Source organism: Cicer arietinum, chromosome 1, assembly GCF_000331145.2.
Source record: "Cicer arietinum cultivar CDC Frontier isolate Library 1 chromosome 1, Cicar.CDCFrontier_v2.0, whole genome shotgun sequence".
In the NCBI taxonomy this organism is placed as follows: domain Eukaryota; kingdom Viridiplantae; phylum Streptophyta; class Magnoliopsida; order Fabales; family Fabaceae; genus Cicer; species Cicer arietinum.
In genome coordinates this window covers 49,282,487-49,300,114 of record NC_021160.2, presented here as the reverse complement: position 1 = coordinate 49,300,114, position 17,628 = coordinate 49,282,487, and the positions used below count along the sequence as shown (strand labels likewise).

At 29.6% G+C, this 17,628-nt stretch overlaps 2 protein-coding genes and 1 long non-coding RNA gene across 3 annotated transcripts; 1 reads left to right on the top strand and 2 right to left on the bottom strand.

The window, feature by feature from the left end:
- The first annotated feature begins 249 nt into the window (after positions 1-249).
- LOC101513963 (G-type lectin S-receptor-like serine/threonine-protein kinase At2g19130) lies at positions 250-3,450 on the top strand. The gene has a single exon (XM_004487292.4). It carries the CDS (start codon positions 496-498, stop codon positions 2,854-2,856), a length of 2,361 nt encoding a protein of 786 aa, XP_004487349.1. The 5' UTR covers positions 250-495; the 3' UTR covers positions 2,857-3,450.
- A 3,499-nt stretch (positions 3,451-6,949) lies between these two features.
- Positions 6,950-8,113, bottom strand: LOC101514297 (uncharacterized). The gene is made up of 2 exons (XR_012161720.1): positions 7,764-8,113; positions 6,950-7,492 (listed from the first exon to the last, which is right to left on the bottom strand). It is a non-coding gene; the product is annotated as an uncharacterized lncRNA (long non-coding RNA).
- A 2,524-nt stretch (positions 8,114-10,637) lies between these two features.
- LOC101514619 (G-type lectin S-receptor-like serine/threonine-protein kinase At2g19130) lies at positions 10,638-13,406 on the bottom strand. The gene has a single exon (XM_004487294.4). It carries the CDS (start codon positions 13,301-13,303, stop codon positions 10,796-10,798), a length of 2,508 nt encoding a protein of 835 aa, XP_004487351.1. The 5' UTR covers positions 13,304-13,406; the 3' UTR covers positions 10,638-10,795.
- Positions 13,407-17,628: the final 4,222 nt, after the last annotated feature.

Sequence of the window (17,628 nt, the reverse complement as noted above, 5' to 3'; positions counted from 1 at the left end):
AATCAACAAGTTATTTGTAAATTTTTGTACTTTAAAAATCATTTCATATTAATTTTTATATATTTTCTTAAAAAATATTCACATTTACTATTATTAGTAATAACAAATTTAAAAGTATTTTGAATGTTATTTTGCTGATATTTAATTAATTTTTTAAATTACATGATATAGTTTTTGTTAAATAAGAATTCATAAAAAAATATTCCAATTGTCCTGTAATTTCTCATATATGTGTAAACATAATTGGAATTACATGTATCCTGAAATTCTGTCTATATAACTAAATGAAATTTTGATTACATGTATCCTGAAATTCTTTATCTAAATGAAATTTTAAAAAATCTTGAATTTCTCTATTTAAAAAGAAAAATCTAGCCTCTTCACAACTCTGCACAATAGTTGACGCAAAAAGTTGGATTCTTCTTCCATTCATCCTTCTTTTGACTGTTTCACTGCAATCAAATTTTCTATAGTATCTACATTGAAGACAGAGCCATGTTCAATACAAGGAAGCCATGGTCCTGGCTTTTTCTTCTCAACATCCTCTTCTCTTTACACTCCTATACTTCTGTTGCAGCTCTAACTACCATCTCTGCAAACCAATCTCTCTCTGGTGATCAAACTCTAGTCTCTGAAGGGGGGATCTTTGAACTGGGTTTCTTCAAGACCGGTAATTCCTCTAACTATTACATAGGCATATGGTACAAAAAAATCACCCAGCAAACAATTGTTTGGGTAGCCAATAGAGACAACCCTGTCTCAGATAAAAACACTGCCACGTTAAATATATCAGCTGGTAATTTAGTTCTATTAAACAAGTATTCAAAACAAGTATGGTCAACAAACGTGAGTTCTCCTAAGTCAGGTTCTGTGGTAGCTATCCTCTTAGAATCTGGAAATCTTGTTTTAGGAACTAAGCCTGATGATGATGCATTAGATCTTCTATGGCAGAGTTTTGATTATCCAACTGATACATGGCTTCCTGGTGGAAAAGTTAGGCTGGACAAAATAACAAACCAGCCTCAATATCTTACTTCATGGAAGAATAAGGAAGATCCTTCAACGGGTCTTTTCTCCTTGGAACTAGACCCAAAAGGAGCAGCTTCATATCTTATTCTTTGGAATAAGTCTGAACAGTATTGGACAAGTGGAGCTTGGAATGGTCATATATTCAGTCTGGTTCCTGAGATGAGAGCAAATTATATCTACAATTTTTCATTTGTGTCGAACGAAAATGAGAGCTATTTCACTTACTCCTTGTATAACCCTTCCCTTTTATCTCGGTTTGTTATGGATGTCTCGGGGCAGATTAAGCAATTATCATGGTTGGAAAGTATCCAAGACTGGGTCTTGTATTGGTCGCAGCCAAGAAGACAGTGTGAGGTTTATGCTTTCTGCGGTGCGTTTGGGAGCTGCACTGAGAACTCGATGCCTTATTGTAATTGTTTGAGTGGTTTTGAGCCAAAGTCACAGTCTGATTGGAATCTGGAGGATTTCTCAGGTGGGTGTATCAGGAAAGAAAGTTTGCAATGTGAGGGTTTCAATCCCTCTAATAGGGGTAAGGACATGTTCCTTGCAATCCCCAATATGGCATTATCTAAAAATCCACTATTTGTTGGTTCAGGAAATGCAGCTGAATGTGAATTAAGCTGCTTAGAAAACTGCTCCTGCACAGCTTATGCATATAATAGCAATGGATGTTCAATTTGGATTGGAGACCTCATTAATCTGAAACAGTTGTCTTCTGATGATAGGAGTGGACTAACTTTGTATCTCAAACTTGCAGCATCAGAATTTCGTGATGCTAGTAAACATGGTATTATTGGTGGTGTTGTGGGTGCGGTTGTTGGCATAGGGATACTCTTGGCGCTTCTATGGTTTGTCATGCTTAGGCAAAGAAAGAGAATGCTTGTAATAGGAAGGCTCTTGGAGGGTTTTATGGTAGAATTTGGGTATAGAGATTTGGAAAACGCGACTAGGAATTTCTCTGAGAAATTGGGAGGAGGAGGTTTTGGTTCTGTTTTCAAAGGAGCATTAACTGATTCAAGTATGGTGGCAGTGAAGAAGTTGGAGGGTGTTAGGCAAGGAGAGAAGCAGTTCAGAACAAAAGTGAGTATAATAGGGACAATGCAACATGCTAATCTTCTTCGCCTCCGTGGATTCTGCTCAGAAGGTACCAAAAGGTTGCTGGTTTATGATTACATGCCAAATCGTTCCTTGGATTTCCATTTGTTCCAGAACAATAATTCTGAGGTGTTGGACTGGAAAAAGAGATACCAAATTGTTGTTGGAATTGCAAGGGGACTTATTTATATACATGAGAAATGCGAAGAATGTAACATACACTGTAATATAAAGCCAGAAAACATTCTCCTGGATGCTGATTTTTGTCCAAAAGTTGCGGACTTTGGCCTAAATAAGCTTATTGGAGGGGATTTTAACAGGATCCTTACAACAATGAGAGGAACAAAAGGTTATCTTGCCCCAGAGTGGTTATCTAGAGTTGCTATCACATCCAAAGCTGATGTTTACAGCTACGGAATGATGCTTTTTGAGGTTGTATCTGGTAAGAGGAACTCTGATCCATCTGCAGATGGGCAAGTTACTTTCTTTCCTACGTTGGCTGCAAAAGTAGTTATTGAAGGTGGCAGTGTCCTTACACTTCTGGACCCTAGGTTAGAGGGAAATGCTGACATTGAAGAGGTTACTGAAATGATAAAAGTTGCTTCTTGGTGTGTCCAAGATGATGAAACTCAGAGGCCAACCATGCGTCAGGCAGTTCAAATTCTTGAGGGGATCCTGGATGTGAACTTGCCACCAATTCCAAGACTCCATCAAGTGTTTGTAGATAACTAAGAGAATTAGCTCTTTCTATAGTGACTCTTGCTCCACTATATGGTAATGTAGACTCTCTTTCCAAGTTGGTGTTTTATTCAATTAAAAAAAGGTATTTCTAATAGCTTTGTTGCACTCACTAGTATGATACAGAGGGGTGGTTTGTGACAGATTGCAGGTAAAATTAGAGTTGACTAATGAGCAAACATTAGATGCTGAAAAACAAAAATTAATTCTAATTCATTTAGATTCTTAGCTAATGTAGTTTATCTATGAAATGGAATAATCTCAATTCAATAAGATTTTTGTCATTATGGTTATCACACGATTAAAGGAAGTGATGGGCGCAATAAGAAAGGTTTGAAAATCAGATAGAGTTTAAAGGAAGAAGAAGAGGAAGAGAGCTTACCACTCCTCTGTATCCTCTATGAGCTGTCCACAAACTTGATTTTTCTTTCTGTTTGATCGGAATTAGGGCGGACTCAGATTCCGGTCCACCCCTATTTGTAGGATACTCTATTTCTAAACAATTTATAAATATACATAGTTATATATGTGCATGTGCAAAGTAAATTCTATTCTATGTCATACATATATTATATTTATTTCTTTTTACATATGTATAAGTTTCTTTTAAATGTGATATTTATCGTTATCACGATCAGACTTACAATAATGTTTTAATATCTCATTTATTGAAATAATAGAAATTTTGTAAATTTTGCAAAATAATCATAAAACTTTTGAAATTATAGTATTTCACAAATTTAAACGCCTAAATTGATCAATCTTTATAATTTTAAGAATTAAAATACCTTTTAACTATGCATTAATTGTTTTTTAAATATTGATTCACTCACATTACATTTTGATTATAGTTATATCTCCATCCAAAACTAAAAACTAATCATTTGAAGTTTAGAAATTCATATAAAGGATGAATTCTTCCGACAAATATTTTTCTTTACGCATCTACTTAAAATTAGAAGTACGACTACATAGTTAAGGGTCCTAATTATCTGATAACTATGTCACATTACGATGATTTGTTTTTAAGAAAATGTTAGTTTTTAATTTATCAGTAGCATGGATCAAACTCTTAACCTCTTTTTAATATTTATTTGGTATCTTAACCAATACCACATGACTAGTTCTTCAGAGATTTTTTCAGTTTCCCTTCCTATTCCTCTCCTCTCTCTTCCTCGGCTGCCATTGTCTTCCTCTTCTTTTGCCTTTGTTTTTGCATTTAGTTTTTTCACAAATGTTACACACATGTGAAATAAGTTCACACCAAATTTTTAAAAATATATCTACATTTATGAATCGAATACGAATGTGTGACACTAAGATAATGGAACTGCACATGAATCTAGTCAAGGTCATTTTACTAAAATACAAGTCAATGTGCTCATCAAAATATAACAATTAATGGGGATATTTATTTTCATGGATTCATTATTTTTGGTACAATACAAGACCAAAATTTAGCCCAAAGGAAACGAAAAAATTAAGCGACTAAACATACATTGTTCAGTATACATGTCCCAAAAATATCATAAAAAAGAAGTCTATTAAGATCGCAGCGGATTTCCACGATAATACAATCAAAAGAATCTAAAAATAAATTGAGGTTAATAAATCAATCAGCACATCTATTTCCTTCTCACCAATTATGAATGACCTGGACATTTCAATTAGAGAGAAAATATTACGAATACAATACACCAACGAGGAAAAATGGCCCTTTAAGTTGCATTCTCTCTACAATGAATTGAGTGATTCTCTCTCCTCTCGTCATATTCAAACCAAAATGCACTCTTTATATTTCTGGACGCAAACCGTCACACATATCAATCTTCTTGATGTGCATATTCATTCTATTGCTCTCCACGAATTAATACACATATAACACGAGGATGTAGAAGATGTTTTTGAGTATGTTGGAATTTTATTTTTAAACTATTTGTGTCAAAATGGTATAATGAAGATGTAAGGGGTGTATATAATTAATATGAGATGTAGTTAAGATTATTATAGTGATAATAGATAGATTTGGAGAGTTGAATAAAAATAGTATTACACAATAATAGATTGTGCTAAAGGTAAATGTTTGGTGGAATATGGATTACCAAAAAATGTTATCCAATTTTCGTGTTTGGAACATAAGAAAAGAAAGGAAATTTTGAAAAGAAGAAATGAAAGCAAAAATTTCAAAAACTTTTCTATTGTTTGGTCCCACACAATAACAGGAAATGACAGAAAAAGTGTTTGTGCGTAAAAATACAATCTTCTTAAAAGGAGAAGAAAATGGATACTAAAGTGGAAAGGATGCAAAAGAACAAAATATTATTTTGTTTTTCTAGAAATTACCATTTCCTTTTATTGTATATCATATAATGATGTTGTAATTTTTGTTTTCATACTTCTCTCTTTTTATCTCATTTTGAACCCAATCAAACGAGAGATGAAAAAAATTTATTTTTTATTCCTTTTATTTTTTTTAATTAAACAATTAAAAATTCATCTCACTTTCTACTATTTTTATTTTATTTTAAATTCCACTTTTTTTTCTTACACTTTCTTTTAGAATCAAACCGAAGTTTCTTTCAAGTTTTTATTTTGTTGTTTGTCTCATAGGATTGAATTGACACTCTAAATCAGAGCTTATGATATTATTGGAAACTTTTTAATTTAATAATATAAAGAGTTAATTTACAAATAAATTAAAATTTTAAATTTACATAATTAACTTATTGTCTATTTTTTATGGTATAACTCACTCTTTAGTAAAGACGGCAGTATTAATAACTAATTTTCATGACTTTAATCATTTACCACTTTATATTTTTCACTTGATAAGGACGTTTACATTTAATTTATGTGATTTTTATCATTTCTTAATTTATATTTTTCATTGGTTGTAAATGAAATACATTAAAATATTATTTAAAAAAGAAAACTTATTGCCTATTCTTGATTTATGAAAAGAAAAAAAAACATATTAAAAAAGTATTAATTATTTTAATTAGACATCATTATGTTTAATTCAGATTCAATGATTAATTTCATTGCAACTTTCAAATACTATAAATAATCTTTATTGTCTATTCATTTAGTTTTGCAAATAAATATAAATAAATAAATATATTTAAAGAACAAATAACTATTTTAGTTTTTAAATATGTGAGATGTTAATTATCACTATAATTTTTAAATATATTAAAATTGTAAATAAATTTTCGGTATCTCTTTTGTTAATACTTTTATTGATTAAATAAAATAAAAAATAAAATAAAATACATTCAAAACTCTAAAAAGATTATAGCCGCAGCACCTCATATATCTGAGACCAGTTGCCTACTCCATATTAAATGTTTGCCAAAAGTTAGCCACAACAACTATAAGAAACTCTTCATAATAATGAACTAGAAAACAGATAGATCGCGAACTTTGTGAAGAAATTGATTGTACTTACGTTACGTCTCATGCAAGTAATGTTCAGTTTGCTTTAAACATCTTTATGATGTTATATTTTATGACCACATGCTTTAATTTTCTTGCCTGATTGATTATCTTGCTAAAGGAAATTGAAGAGTCAAATTAATACTCCATACAAAATAAAATACTACGTGTAAACAAAATAATATATTTTGTCTAAATTTAAATAAAATAAATAAACTTTTTAAATACACGTGTTTACTTATATTTTATTGAAAAAGCTGTTTTTGGACTATTAGTATTTAACGTGAAGATTTGTGAAAAATTAAATTTGTGAAACAACCAACCACCTTGTGATCAAATTTCATACCCACTTTCTCTACCTTGCAATTTTAGATAAAAGTAACAGTGCTAAACAGAGGAAAGAGCAGGAAAAATTAACATGAACAGATTTCACAGGTTTCCTCCAATCTCAACTATTTCCCAAATGTCAAGAAAAGATAACAACACACGAAACTTGTGTCCCTTCCTGTCCTGCCAAAGCAATCTCTATTCTAAATTGATTAAATAATTTAAATTTAAGTTCAACTTTTTAAATTATAAAATAAAATTAAAGTTTTTTTTAGAGTGTCCGATATAAATCAGAAAATCACCAATGTCACTGACGGCATAAATATAAAAAAAAGTGGCCGCATAAAATCATTTTTCAAAATTGTAGTTGCGATGTCTTTACATAAAACTCTAAAACATTTATATTACAATTGCGGTTACAAATTGCAATTTAAATATATAGTTTTACAATATGGTCCCTATGGCTTTTTGTGTTGGACAACTTAGCAACCCTTTTTAGCAAGTGAGAGCTTGCGTTGCAAAGAGAGAAACAACAAAACGACATTGATGTCAAAATAATCACATTAATTTTACCCCAAAAAACCGTAACTACTAAGCATATGAGAACCACCATGTATAATCCTATGCATTTGAACTTTTTTTCCTTCTCTAATTGGCCTTCACTAGACTTGGATAAAGACAAACTCTTTGATTCAGATATTGGCGAGCTTGAAGATGATGAACATGACCAAGAAGATTCAATTGCCTTGATTTCTTCAATATTAGTACTGTTAAAAGTTGATGAACATGAACTTTTTGTATGTATGAAATAACTTCGCTTTGATCCAAAACAATTTTGATAACGATTTTTCTTATGAGCTCTTGTATTCTGTAAGTGTAAATAATGAAAATTAAATATTCAGTATGCATGATAATTAAATTGATAATAAGTATTCTTTTCAAATATAAACTTAATTGATCTAAAACAGTATTACTATTAAATATAATATAAACAAAAATTTATCAAATAAATTTAATATATTTGATCTAAATTTTAAACGAAATGCATCGAATTTCTTTAAGACATTTTTGTTTATAGCAAATCAATGTTGATTTAAAAGACTAACTAATATGGTTTAAAACAGCACAGCTTTAATCACCTTAGCAAGTGTTTGTTTTGGAGGCTGACAAGCAACTTCATTGAGTTTCGATTTTGAGCAGTTTTGTTCCGAAAATTTTGATTCGGTAGCTGAATTTTGTGCCTCGAAATCAAAGACGGGACGGAAACAAGTTAAGAACTTGTTCTTTGAGACGTTCTTCATAGTGTTCCCGGAATGAAAATTCTTATGAATAAGATAAAATGTTTTGGAAGGAATAATGTGTATATATATTAGTGAGTGTTGAAAATGAAGGGATAATTATATTATAAGGATGAAAATAAAGAGGGGCACTTGGTATTTGAGGAGAAAATTTTGAGGTAGGAGCGATCAAAAGGCCTGCAAAGATGTCTATTTCGCTAATTAGACAAACAAGCACTTATAAGTAAGTGCCTTTGTTGTTGTCGTTTATGGAGTGTTTGTTTGATCAAACTAATTTGTTGTGAGAGTGAGTGAGAATTAAAAAAAAAGGACTCAAGGCGGGGGAAATAAGGTAGGGGACTTTGAGACTTGGGAGCATCCTTGAGTAATATTTTTTGGTCTTAATCTTATGATTTTTAGGAAATTTGAGCTCTATTAATTTGAAGTTATAAGTAAAGTTTTGTCGTTGTAGACAAAATTTGAGTTTGATTTATGAGCACTTAATAAGTTGTCATGTTGAAACTAATATAATAATTATTAGCAGATACTAGAAGACATACTACCATAAATAGTTATTGTGAAAACTATGATTATTATATATAGAAGCATACATATTAATGTATCAATAACTTAATTAGTATAGTTTCATTTCAATCCATCCATAACAAAACAAAATTGATAAAATCATGCTCACTTATCAAAAATAATTATACATGAATTTATTATTATTGTAAAACTAAAAGGGAAAGAAAAAAAAAAGATAAATAAGTAAATAATCTATGTTGATATTTAGTGAGAAGACACAACGTGTATTGTGTCTGGTATATTATTTTGGAACGGATGAAATAATTGATTATCCAACTAAAAATTTAATTAACTTGGAACCAAAACAAAATTAATTAACTCTATCACTTAATTAATCATATATCAGTGAAGGCTCCCAAACGTTTAAATAACTAGTATTTAAAGATATAATGTTGAAATATAATAAAATATGTGATTAAATAAATTTATAATCCCTACCAAATTTTAAAATAAAAATTAATTCAATAAATTTTTGTTTTTAGTCAATGTAAGAAAAATTCATATTTTTTTTATTAATACTAAATTATCCTAAAAGCAATTTTAGTTTATGTTTTAAAATTTAATATGCTTTAATAGACTTGTATTTTGGTATGGATTGGGCTATAAAAGTAAACCCATGGATTATCATAAAGTAATTGTTTATCCAGACCCCAATTTAAGTCACTAGTGCAAAAAAAAAAATACTTATGCAATCACGCCTCGATAATATTTTTGTACATATTTTAACTACCAAAATATAAAATCTAAAAGATTGTTGTGTTTTGGGAGACAACATCAACCTAATCATAACTCCTTTAAATTGGTCCACATAGCCCAAATAAAATATTTTATTGGGCTGAATTGGTCTGTTGGGCTTTAGGTTGATCCAATGCCAATGCAGAACACATTATCCAAAAAAAGGTGACCATTCTGCTCTAATATTGATTTTTATGGTGGCCTTAATTTCGGACGAAGAGTTGACTACAAAATAATTTAACAACACTAAAAATATTCAAATATAATTAGTGGATTGGTGATTGAGAATTGTTAAAATATTGAGGTTGTTTATTTTGTGAAAATATTTTCTATTTTCAAAGGTAAATTTTGTGTTAATTTATAGGTTGTAAAGAAAGGAAAAAAATTTATGAAGTGAACAATTATTTTATATTTTTAAAAATAATAAAAATATAAAAATTTATTATTTTTAAAAATATATTTTTATTAACTAAAATTTTATCTTTTCTCTACAATAATGTTTTACTTAAGGAGTATCTTATCAAAATAAAATAAATACATATTTTAAAAAATAAAAAGACAATTTTTGTTTAAACACAATATTTGTACACATTCAAGTGACAACTATTATAGGTTTATAAAGTACTACTTTATCATTTACTTTTTTCAACAACGAATATTAATTATTGATATTAATATTTTATCAGAGATTTTAAGATATCTTATTATTAGTAGTTAAAACTCTATTTTGATATTTTAAAATCAACGTAATAAAATAAAAGAAAAAAGTAAATTAAAATAAATTAAATATTTATTCCGTTGTTTAATTATTTAATGAAAGAAAAAAAAAGCAAAGAAAGAGAATGAAATAAAATATAATAAACTTCATCATGTCCAACTCTATTTCCTTTTTATTTTAATTCAAAAAAATAAAACCTTATTAATTACCTTTTCTATTCCACTTCCTTCTACCATATTCCATCAATCCAATAGAGGCCTAAAAGTTGAGTCATATGAATTTTAAAAATATAGTTGTAAATTATATAATTGAGAGTCGTCACCGTCTTCCACGTGTAACGTTCATCCACCACACTAGATTTTATCTCTCTCTATCATTTTCTCATATTTGCTGATTATTACTTATTTTCTCTGTTTTCTAGATAATAGATTGCTTATATTTCAACTTTTATTCGATTCTCAGTTAATCAGTTAATTAACAAATGGTAGATTTCGTATTCTTCAAGCTTATGAGTAAAGTGATTGGTTAATTCGATTTCTGACCTTATTGGTTTTAACTCTTATTTTTCAAATCATCATGTTCACAGTTTTTTTCCTTTACAAAAAAGATGTTACACCATATTTCAAGGCTCAAATAATTGAATTAACCAATTGAAAATGCAATGAAAGAACATACTTTAATTAAAGATACAAATATGCTAACTTTGAAAGAGAATCTCATTATTCAAACCATACTATATTACAATTACATTTATGAAAATCAAAGGATGACATTTTTTGTTGTTCAAATAGCCTAGTGAACTACTCACACATTTTTTTGTTTGAGTGTGGAGAAGTGGAGAATTCTATTGTTATGCCTAATTTAAATTTTCTACTGAGACATTGGAGCTAGCTGATGAGATGTTGCTTTTAGCTTGAGAGGGTGTTGAGATATTGCTCTTTACCTGTGAACTTTGTGTGGAGCTAGAATCAGTGTAGAAAACCAACTTCTCATGATTATCATCAACAAACACTTGAAGGGATCTTGGAATAGGAGGCAAATTCACATCCAATATCCCTTCAAGAATTTGAACTACCTGACCCATTGTTGGCCTTTGATTTTCATTGTCTTGAACACACCAAGACGCCACTTTTATAATTCGAACAACCTCATCGATGTCAGCATTTCCCTCCAACCTAGGGTCCAATAGGGTAAGCACATTACCACCTTCAATAACTACTTTTGCAGCTAAGGTAGGAAAGAACGTAACTGTTCCATCTTTTGATGGATCAGAGTTCCTCCTACCTGATACAATCTCGAAAAGCATCATTCCATAACTGTAAACATCGGCTTTCGCTGTAATAGCCACACCTGAAATCCATTCTGGAGCAAGATAGCCTCTTGTTCCTCTCATGGTTGTGAGGACCCTGCTGAATTCTCGTCCAACAAGCTTAGCTAGACCAAAGTCTGCAACTTTTGGACAAAATTCAGCATCTAGGAGAATGTTTTCGGGCTTAACATCACAGTGTATGATACAGTCTCGGCATTTCTCGTGGAGGTAAGTTAATCCTCTTGAGATTCCAAGAGCAATTTGGTATCTTATTTTCCAGTCCAACACCTTAGAAAAATCCTTCTTCAGGAACAAATGGAAATCCAATGAACCGTTTGGCATGTAATCGTAAACCAGCAACCTTTTAGTACCTTCTGAACAGAATCCACGTAGGCGAACGAGATTAACGTGTTGTACTGTCCCTATTGTACTCACTTCTGTTCTGAATTGCTTCTCTCCTTGGCTAACACTTTCCAATTTCTTCACTCCCACCACACTTGAATCACCCAATGTTCCTTTGAAAACGGAACCAAATCCTCCTCCTCCCAATTTCTCAGTGAAATTCTTGGTTGCATTTTGCATATCTCTGTACCCAAATGCCACCAATGAGCCCTCCACAGGCTTACCTGTTCCAACTGTTCTCTTTCTTCGCCTAATCATGACAAACACAAGAACGGATAAGAGAATGCCTATGCCGACGAGCGCGCCTACTGCAACACCGATGATCACCCCATTACTGTTTTTAGCATCACTAAATTCTGATGCTGCAAGTTTTAGATACAAAGTTTTTCCATTACTGTCATCTGAAGATAATTGTTGCAGATTCAGGAGGTCTTCAATCCAGATAGAACAACCATTACTATCATATGCATAAGCAGAACAAGAGCAGTTGTTCAAGCATATTGATTCACATTCTGCTGTGTTCTCTGATCTCACGGATTTTGCATGTTTAGGCAATTCCATGTTGGAGATTACACGAAACCTGTCTTTGACACCATTAGAGGGATTGAAACTCTGGCATTGCAACTTTGTTTTTCTCATACACCCACCTGAGTGACCCCCCAGATCCCAATCAGACTGTGACTTTGGCTCAAAACCATTCAAACAATTACAATAAGGCATCGAGTTCTCAGTGCAGCTCCCAAACGCACCGCAGAAAGCATAAACCTCACACTGTTGTCTTGGCTGCGACCAAAACAGGTTCCACTCTTGGATACTTTCCAACCATGAAAACTGCTTAATCTGCCCCGAGACATCCATCACAAACCGAGATATAACGGAAGGGTTATACATAGAATATGTGAAATAGCTCTCCTTCTCGTTCGACACAAAGGAAAAATTGTAGATATAATTTGCTCTCATCTCAGGAACCAGACTGAAAATATGACCATTCCAAGGTCCACTTGTCCAATACTTTTCAGACTTATTCCAAAGAATGAAATATGAAGTTGTTCCTTTTGGGTCTAGTTCTAAAGAGAAAAGACCTGTGGAAGGGTCTTTCTTATTCTTCCATGAAGTGAGATACTGAGGCTTCTTTGTTTTATTATCTAGCTTAATTTTGCCACCAGGAAGCCATGTATCAGTTGGATGATCAAAACTCTGCCATAGAGGATCTGATGCATTATCCTCAAGCCTATTTCTTAAAACAAGATTTCCAGTATCTAAGAGGATAGCTACTACAGAACTTGACATAGGAAAACTCATGTTTGTTGACCAAACTTGTTTTGAAGACTCATTTAATAGAACTAAATTACCAGCTGAAATTTTTAAGGTGGCAGTGTCTTTATCAGAGACAGGGTTGTCTCTGTTGGCTACCCAAACAATTGTTTGTTGAGAGACCTTTTTGTACCATATACCTATGTAGTAGTTAGAGGAATTACCTGGTTTGAAGAAACCCAATTCAAAGATTCCTCCTTTTGAGATACAAGTTTGGTCACCAGAGAGAGATTGGTTTGATGAGATGGCTATTAGAGCTGCAAGGGAAGGATAGAAGTGCATGGAAAAGAAAAGCATTTGAAGAGAAAGGAAGAAACATGGTTTCCTTGTATTGAACATGGCTATGCCTTCACTTTGCAACTTTCATGAAGAAACTATACAAAAAATTGTGGAAGAATTATAGGTCTATATTGTGCTGGAAAATGAGGACTTAGTGAATGGGGCCTAGTGGCAGCTCTTCCATACATTAAGTCAAGAAAAGTATTTTCTTATAATCGTATTAATTAGTGTCCTTTGTTGGATGGTTCAAGTCATTGTCATTGCTTGTAAATATCATGTGATTGTCTATCATATGGACAACATTGGTAAGATGGACTAGTAGTAGTGCTATAAAACTTGCAGCATTTATTAATTCTATCAGGCATTATCTTCTTGTGTGTATTTTATTTCTCCACTTTACACAAAATTGTTAAATTCGTTTTACTATGATGACACATTTTGTGAAAGATCAAACAAGTATTTGTAGCATTTTGTAACATTGTTTTGATCTGTTTGCGAACCTATATCCCATTATATGGTTCTTCAAGGTATAATCTTTTATTATGTTTTTAGAAGGATTTTACTATCATTTGAGACTTTCAACTTGTATCAATCTTCTGCACTATATGATCCGCCCGAGTTATTAGATTAAGTGAGAAAAAATTTAAATTATTTTCTTTCTCTTAATCTAATTGTTGTGCAATAGATTGTACTGTGCCGCTATAGATGATACAGATCAGAATTTCTATGTTCTACACATTATTAAAACGGAATATCTCATGCAAATATTTTAGGATGGTGTGAATTGTGATCATTCTCAAATAAAATAAGGTTTAATTAAAATGATTTATAACTAGTATGTGTGGTGAAATATGATCTGATTAATGTGTAAATTCTTTTACATCGATAAAACATACAAATTAAATTCTTATTAAAAATAGTAATTAATATATTATCACATGAAACTATATTTAAAAAAATAATATTATTTAGGAAGGATGGGTTTATTAAATGTTCTTTACTTAGAAGGAAATTAGCCCCACAACAATGCCACTATTCTAATTATTTTAAATCTACATTAAGAAAACACTGGGAGGTATTTTATATATGGACAAAATTTAGGTAGATTTCTATAAGTATTTTTTGTATGCTTCTTAATTTAACCAACCATAATTTCTCTAAATTTATAATTTTTTAAATTTTATTATAATCATAAAAGGTAAATTTTAAATAAAAAATTGAACGAAAATTACTAATGAAATGCACCTAAGTTTTTTTCTTTTATATATTTAGTCCAGTCTAACTTTTTCATCACTTTTTGTTTTAGAAAATCAAGTTTCTGTGGTAGAATCCTGCGTCCAATGAGGAAATTGGAAATCAAACATAAGTTATTTATTATCTTCCCATTCAAATTATAAGTTGGGTTTTATTCATAGATAACCTTGCAAGAGTGTTAGCTCATATGATTTTTATGTTAGTCTTCCTTGTATTGATCCTATTATTGCTGTTGAAATGAAATAAGTCTCTTTTGAATTATTTTTAAAAAAAAATGAAATTTTGGGTATATGTATATACAAATTCAACTTTTTTGTTTGTGTTGTGCCTAACACTTAGAGGTCAAAACACAAAAACAAGAAATCTCTTGCAATCTTCTTAACGGGCCCATCTAAAAGATTGGGATGATTATCCCTCAAATTAGACATTTGACTTTTGGAGTCCAAGTCTCTTCTCTTCTTAACGAAAATTGAGTGGGAATATTATACTTGTCTTCCTTTGAATTTAGAATCAATTTACAATTCATAGATCAATTCATACATGGTAAGAGGATGATCAATGATCTGATTTTCCATTCACAGTGCATTGATCTTTTGAACTTGGACCACGCACTTTTATTCTCAATGCAAAAACTATTGTCCACCAAATTTGATATACACTGCGTTTTTTAAACTTAATTTTACTCAAATACAAAACTATTTATTTTTTTCAAAAAAGTGAATATATAAAAATTATTCACGTTTAAATTTGTATTTAAAAAGTAATATTATTAACTTGTAAATACAACTTATATAATAGTTTTAATAACATTTGATATGCTGGAGTGTAAGTTGAAATCTAGAATCTTTTACATCTCCGCAATTAATGTGTGAGTTTCGACGATAAAATCTTTAAAAAAATAATATTTTTTAAGTAATTTGTTAATAAAAAATTATTTGTATATTATTGATTTTCAAATTAAACATAAACAAAACTCGCACGTTGGTTAAAAAAATAAACGTTAAGTAATATATAATTGAAGAGATTCATATATCTACTCTATTGTAGTGTGTTTGAATGGATAGTTGAAAATTTTAGGTGGTTCAAATCTTTTAATTGATTTTTTTTTTCATTTTTAAATTTTTTTGTTTTAATAAAGGAATTTATTAATCTAAAATTGGATCATTTTTATATTTTTCAAAAAATTTGGGACAAAATAAAAAAAAAATTGAGCCAAAAATGAAATTTTGGAAAAATTGAGACAATTTTTAAAAAAATTGGAGACTAATTTGCAATATTTTGAAAAATTATAGATTATATGCAATTTTTAAAAATATCGAGTAAAAAATGTAAATTTAAAAAATTTATAAGAACTATTTTATGATTCACTAATAAGGAGAAAAATTAAAATTATCTAAATTTTTGACAAAATAAAATATGGAATTTCTTCATTTTAATTTTTTTTATTTTATTATTCAAAAGGTAACTTACATGAATAATTCAAAATTTTAATTTTCAATATTCCTATTTTTTATTTTGTTTGTTAAAAATTTAAAAATATATTTTTTCCTTTAAAAAAAAATTCTACAAGCCTAAGAACACAATAAAAAAAAATTTATAAGTTGTTAAGTAGTTTGTATGGATGTGGACTGGGTTTTAAGATTGCTCCAAGAGTTAGACCGCTTGATGATTTTCTTGTCATCCTTCAATTGTTAGATTATGACTTTTCTGCTAAAAATGCAAAATCGTGCTCAATCTGTTAGCCGTGAATGTGAAACTAAAGTTGGATTCAATTATGATTACAGCAGAAAATAGATGCGATTGGAAACATTTTGAAAATCCCTGGTGTTTAACAAGAGTCGTTAATTTCTTGTACCACGTAGCAACACTATTGATGTTGTTGTATAAATTGACCCAAGACCTTTTGGACCAATTGTTAATGAACTGATGTTATGTGCTGCGGCCCCTATCTCTTTGTTTGGTCAATTTAAGCTGGTTTTGTTCATCTTTACAACAAAACAAAAGCTGGTTTTGATCATGTCTAATTTTAAAGAGTTAGCTTCCTAGCTACTTCATCCTACTCCAATTCCCTAGGAATGTCCTTGTCGAAAGCTCTATTCCATCCGTCTACAATGAAAATGAAAGTTGTTTTAACAAAATAATTTTGTCTTATAAACAAAGTAATTTTTCGCTTTAATGTAATTTTTTCTTAATTATTTATTTCTAATATATAATATTTTATATCACACTTTATATCTACGCATATGGATGAAAGTGTTGTTAAAATCATTGAACTTTAAGTTATTAAAAAAAGTTAAACGGGATCTACGATAGTTTAGATGTTAAAAATATTATATAATGTATTTTTTATAATTTAATATATTTTATTTTATTTTATTTTTAAATATTATTTTATTTTATTTTATTTTTAAATATTATTTTATTTTTGATATATTTATTCAACTGTATTAATTTTGATATATTTTTATTATTAATTTAATATATCTTATTTAATTTTATTAATATAATCTAATTTTTTATTTATTTATTAAATTAATAATTAACATTTGTTAGAAAAATATAGTATGATGAAAATATTTGATTGAAAAAAAATATAAAAAAAAAATCGGAAAGTCTTTATATAATTGAATAAATTTTTATGATTAAAGACTGATAATTAGATATATGTTTATAATATTATTTTAGTAAAATTATAAAATAGATAAAATAAAAATTATGCGGTAAATGTTACGAAGACAGTTTTTCCTTTACCATAATCTGTCTTGAACGCCATTACTATGGATTTGAAAATATAAACATAATAGTGTTAATTTAGTGTGTGTAAACATGATAGTGTAACATTCTGTTTAGTTTCAAATATCGTTGATGCCTTGTTTTTAGTGTGTGTAAACATAATTCTGTTAATTTAGTGTGTGTAAACATGATAATGACAATAATAATTTTTTTTTAATGATTACACATGTAATGAATAGACATCAAATTTAACAATATAATACTTTCACAAAATAAATAAAATAAGTTTTCAAAATCTATACTTCCACAAATGTATATATTTCTACTACAATTTAGAAGATTAACCGTACTAAAGATAATTTATAAATAAATTAAAATTATATATTTTTATTTGTAAC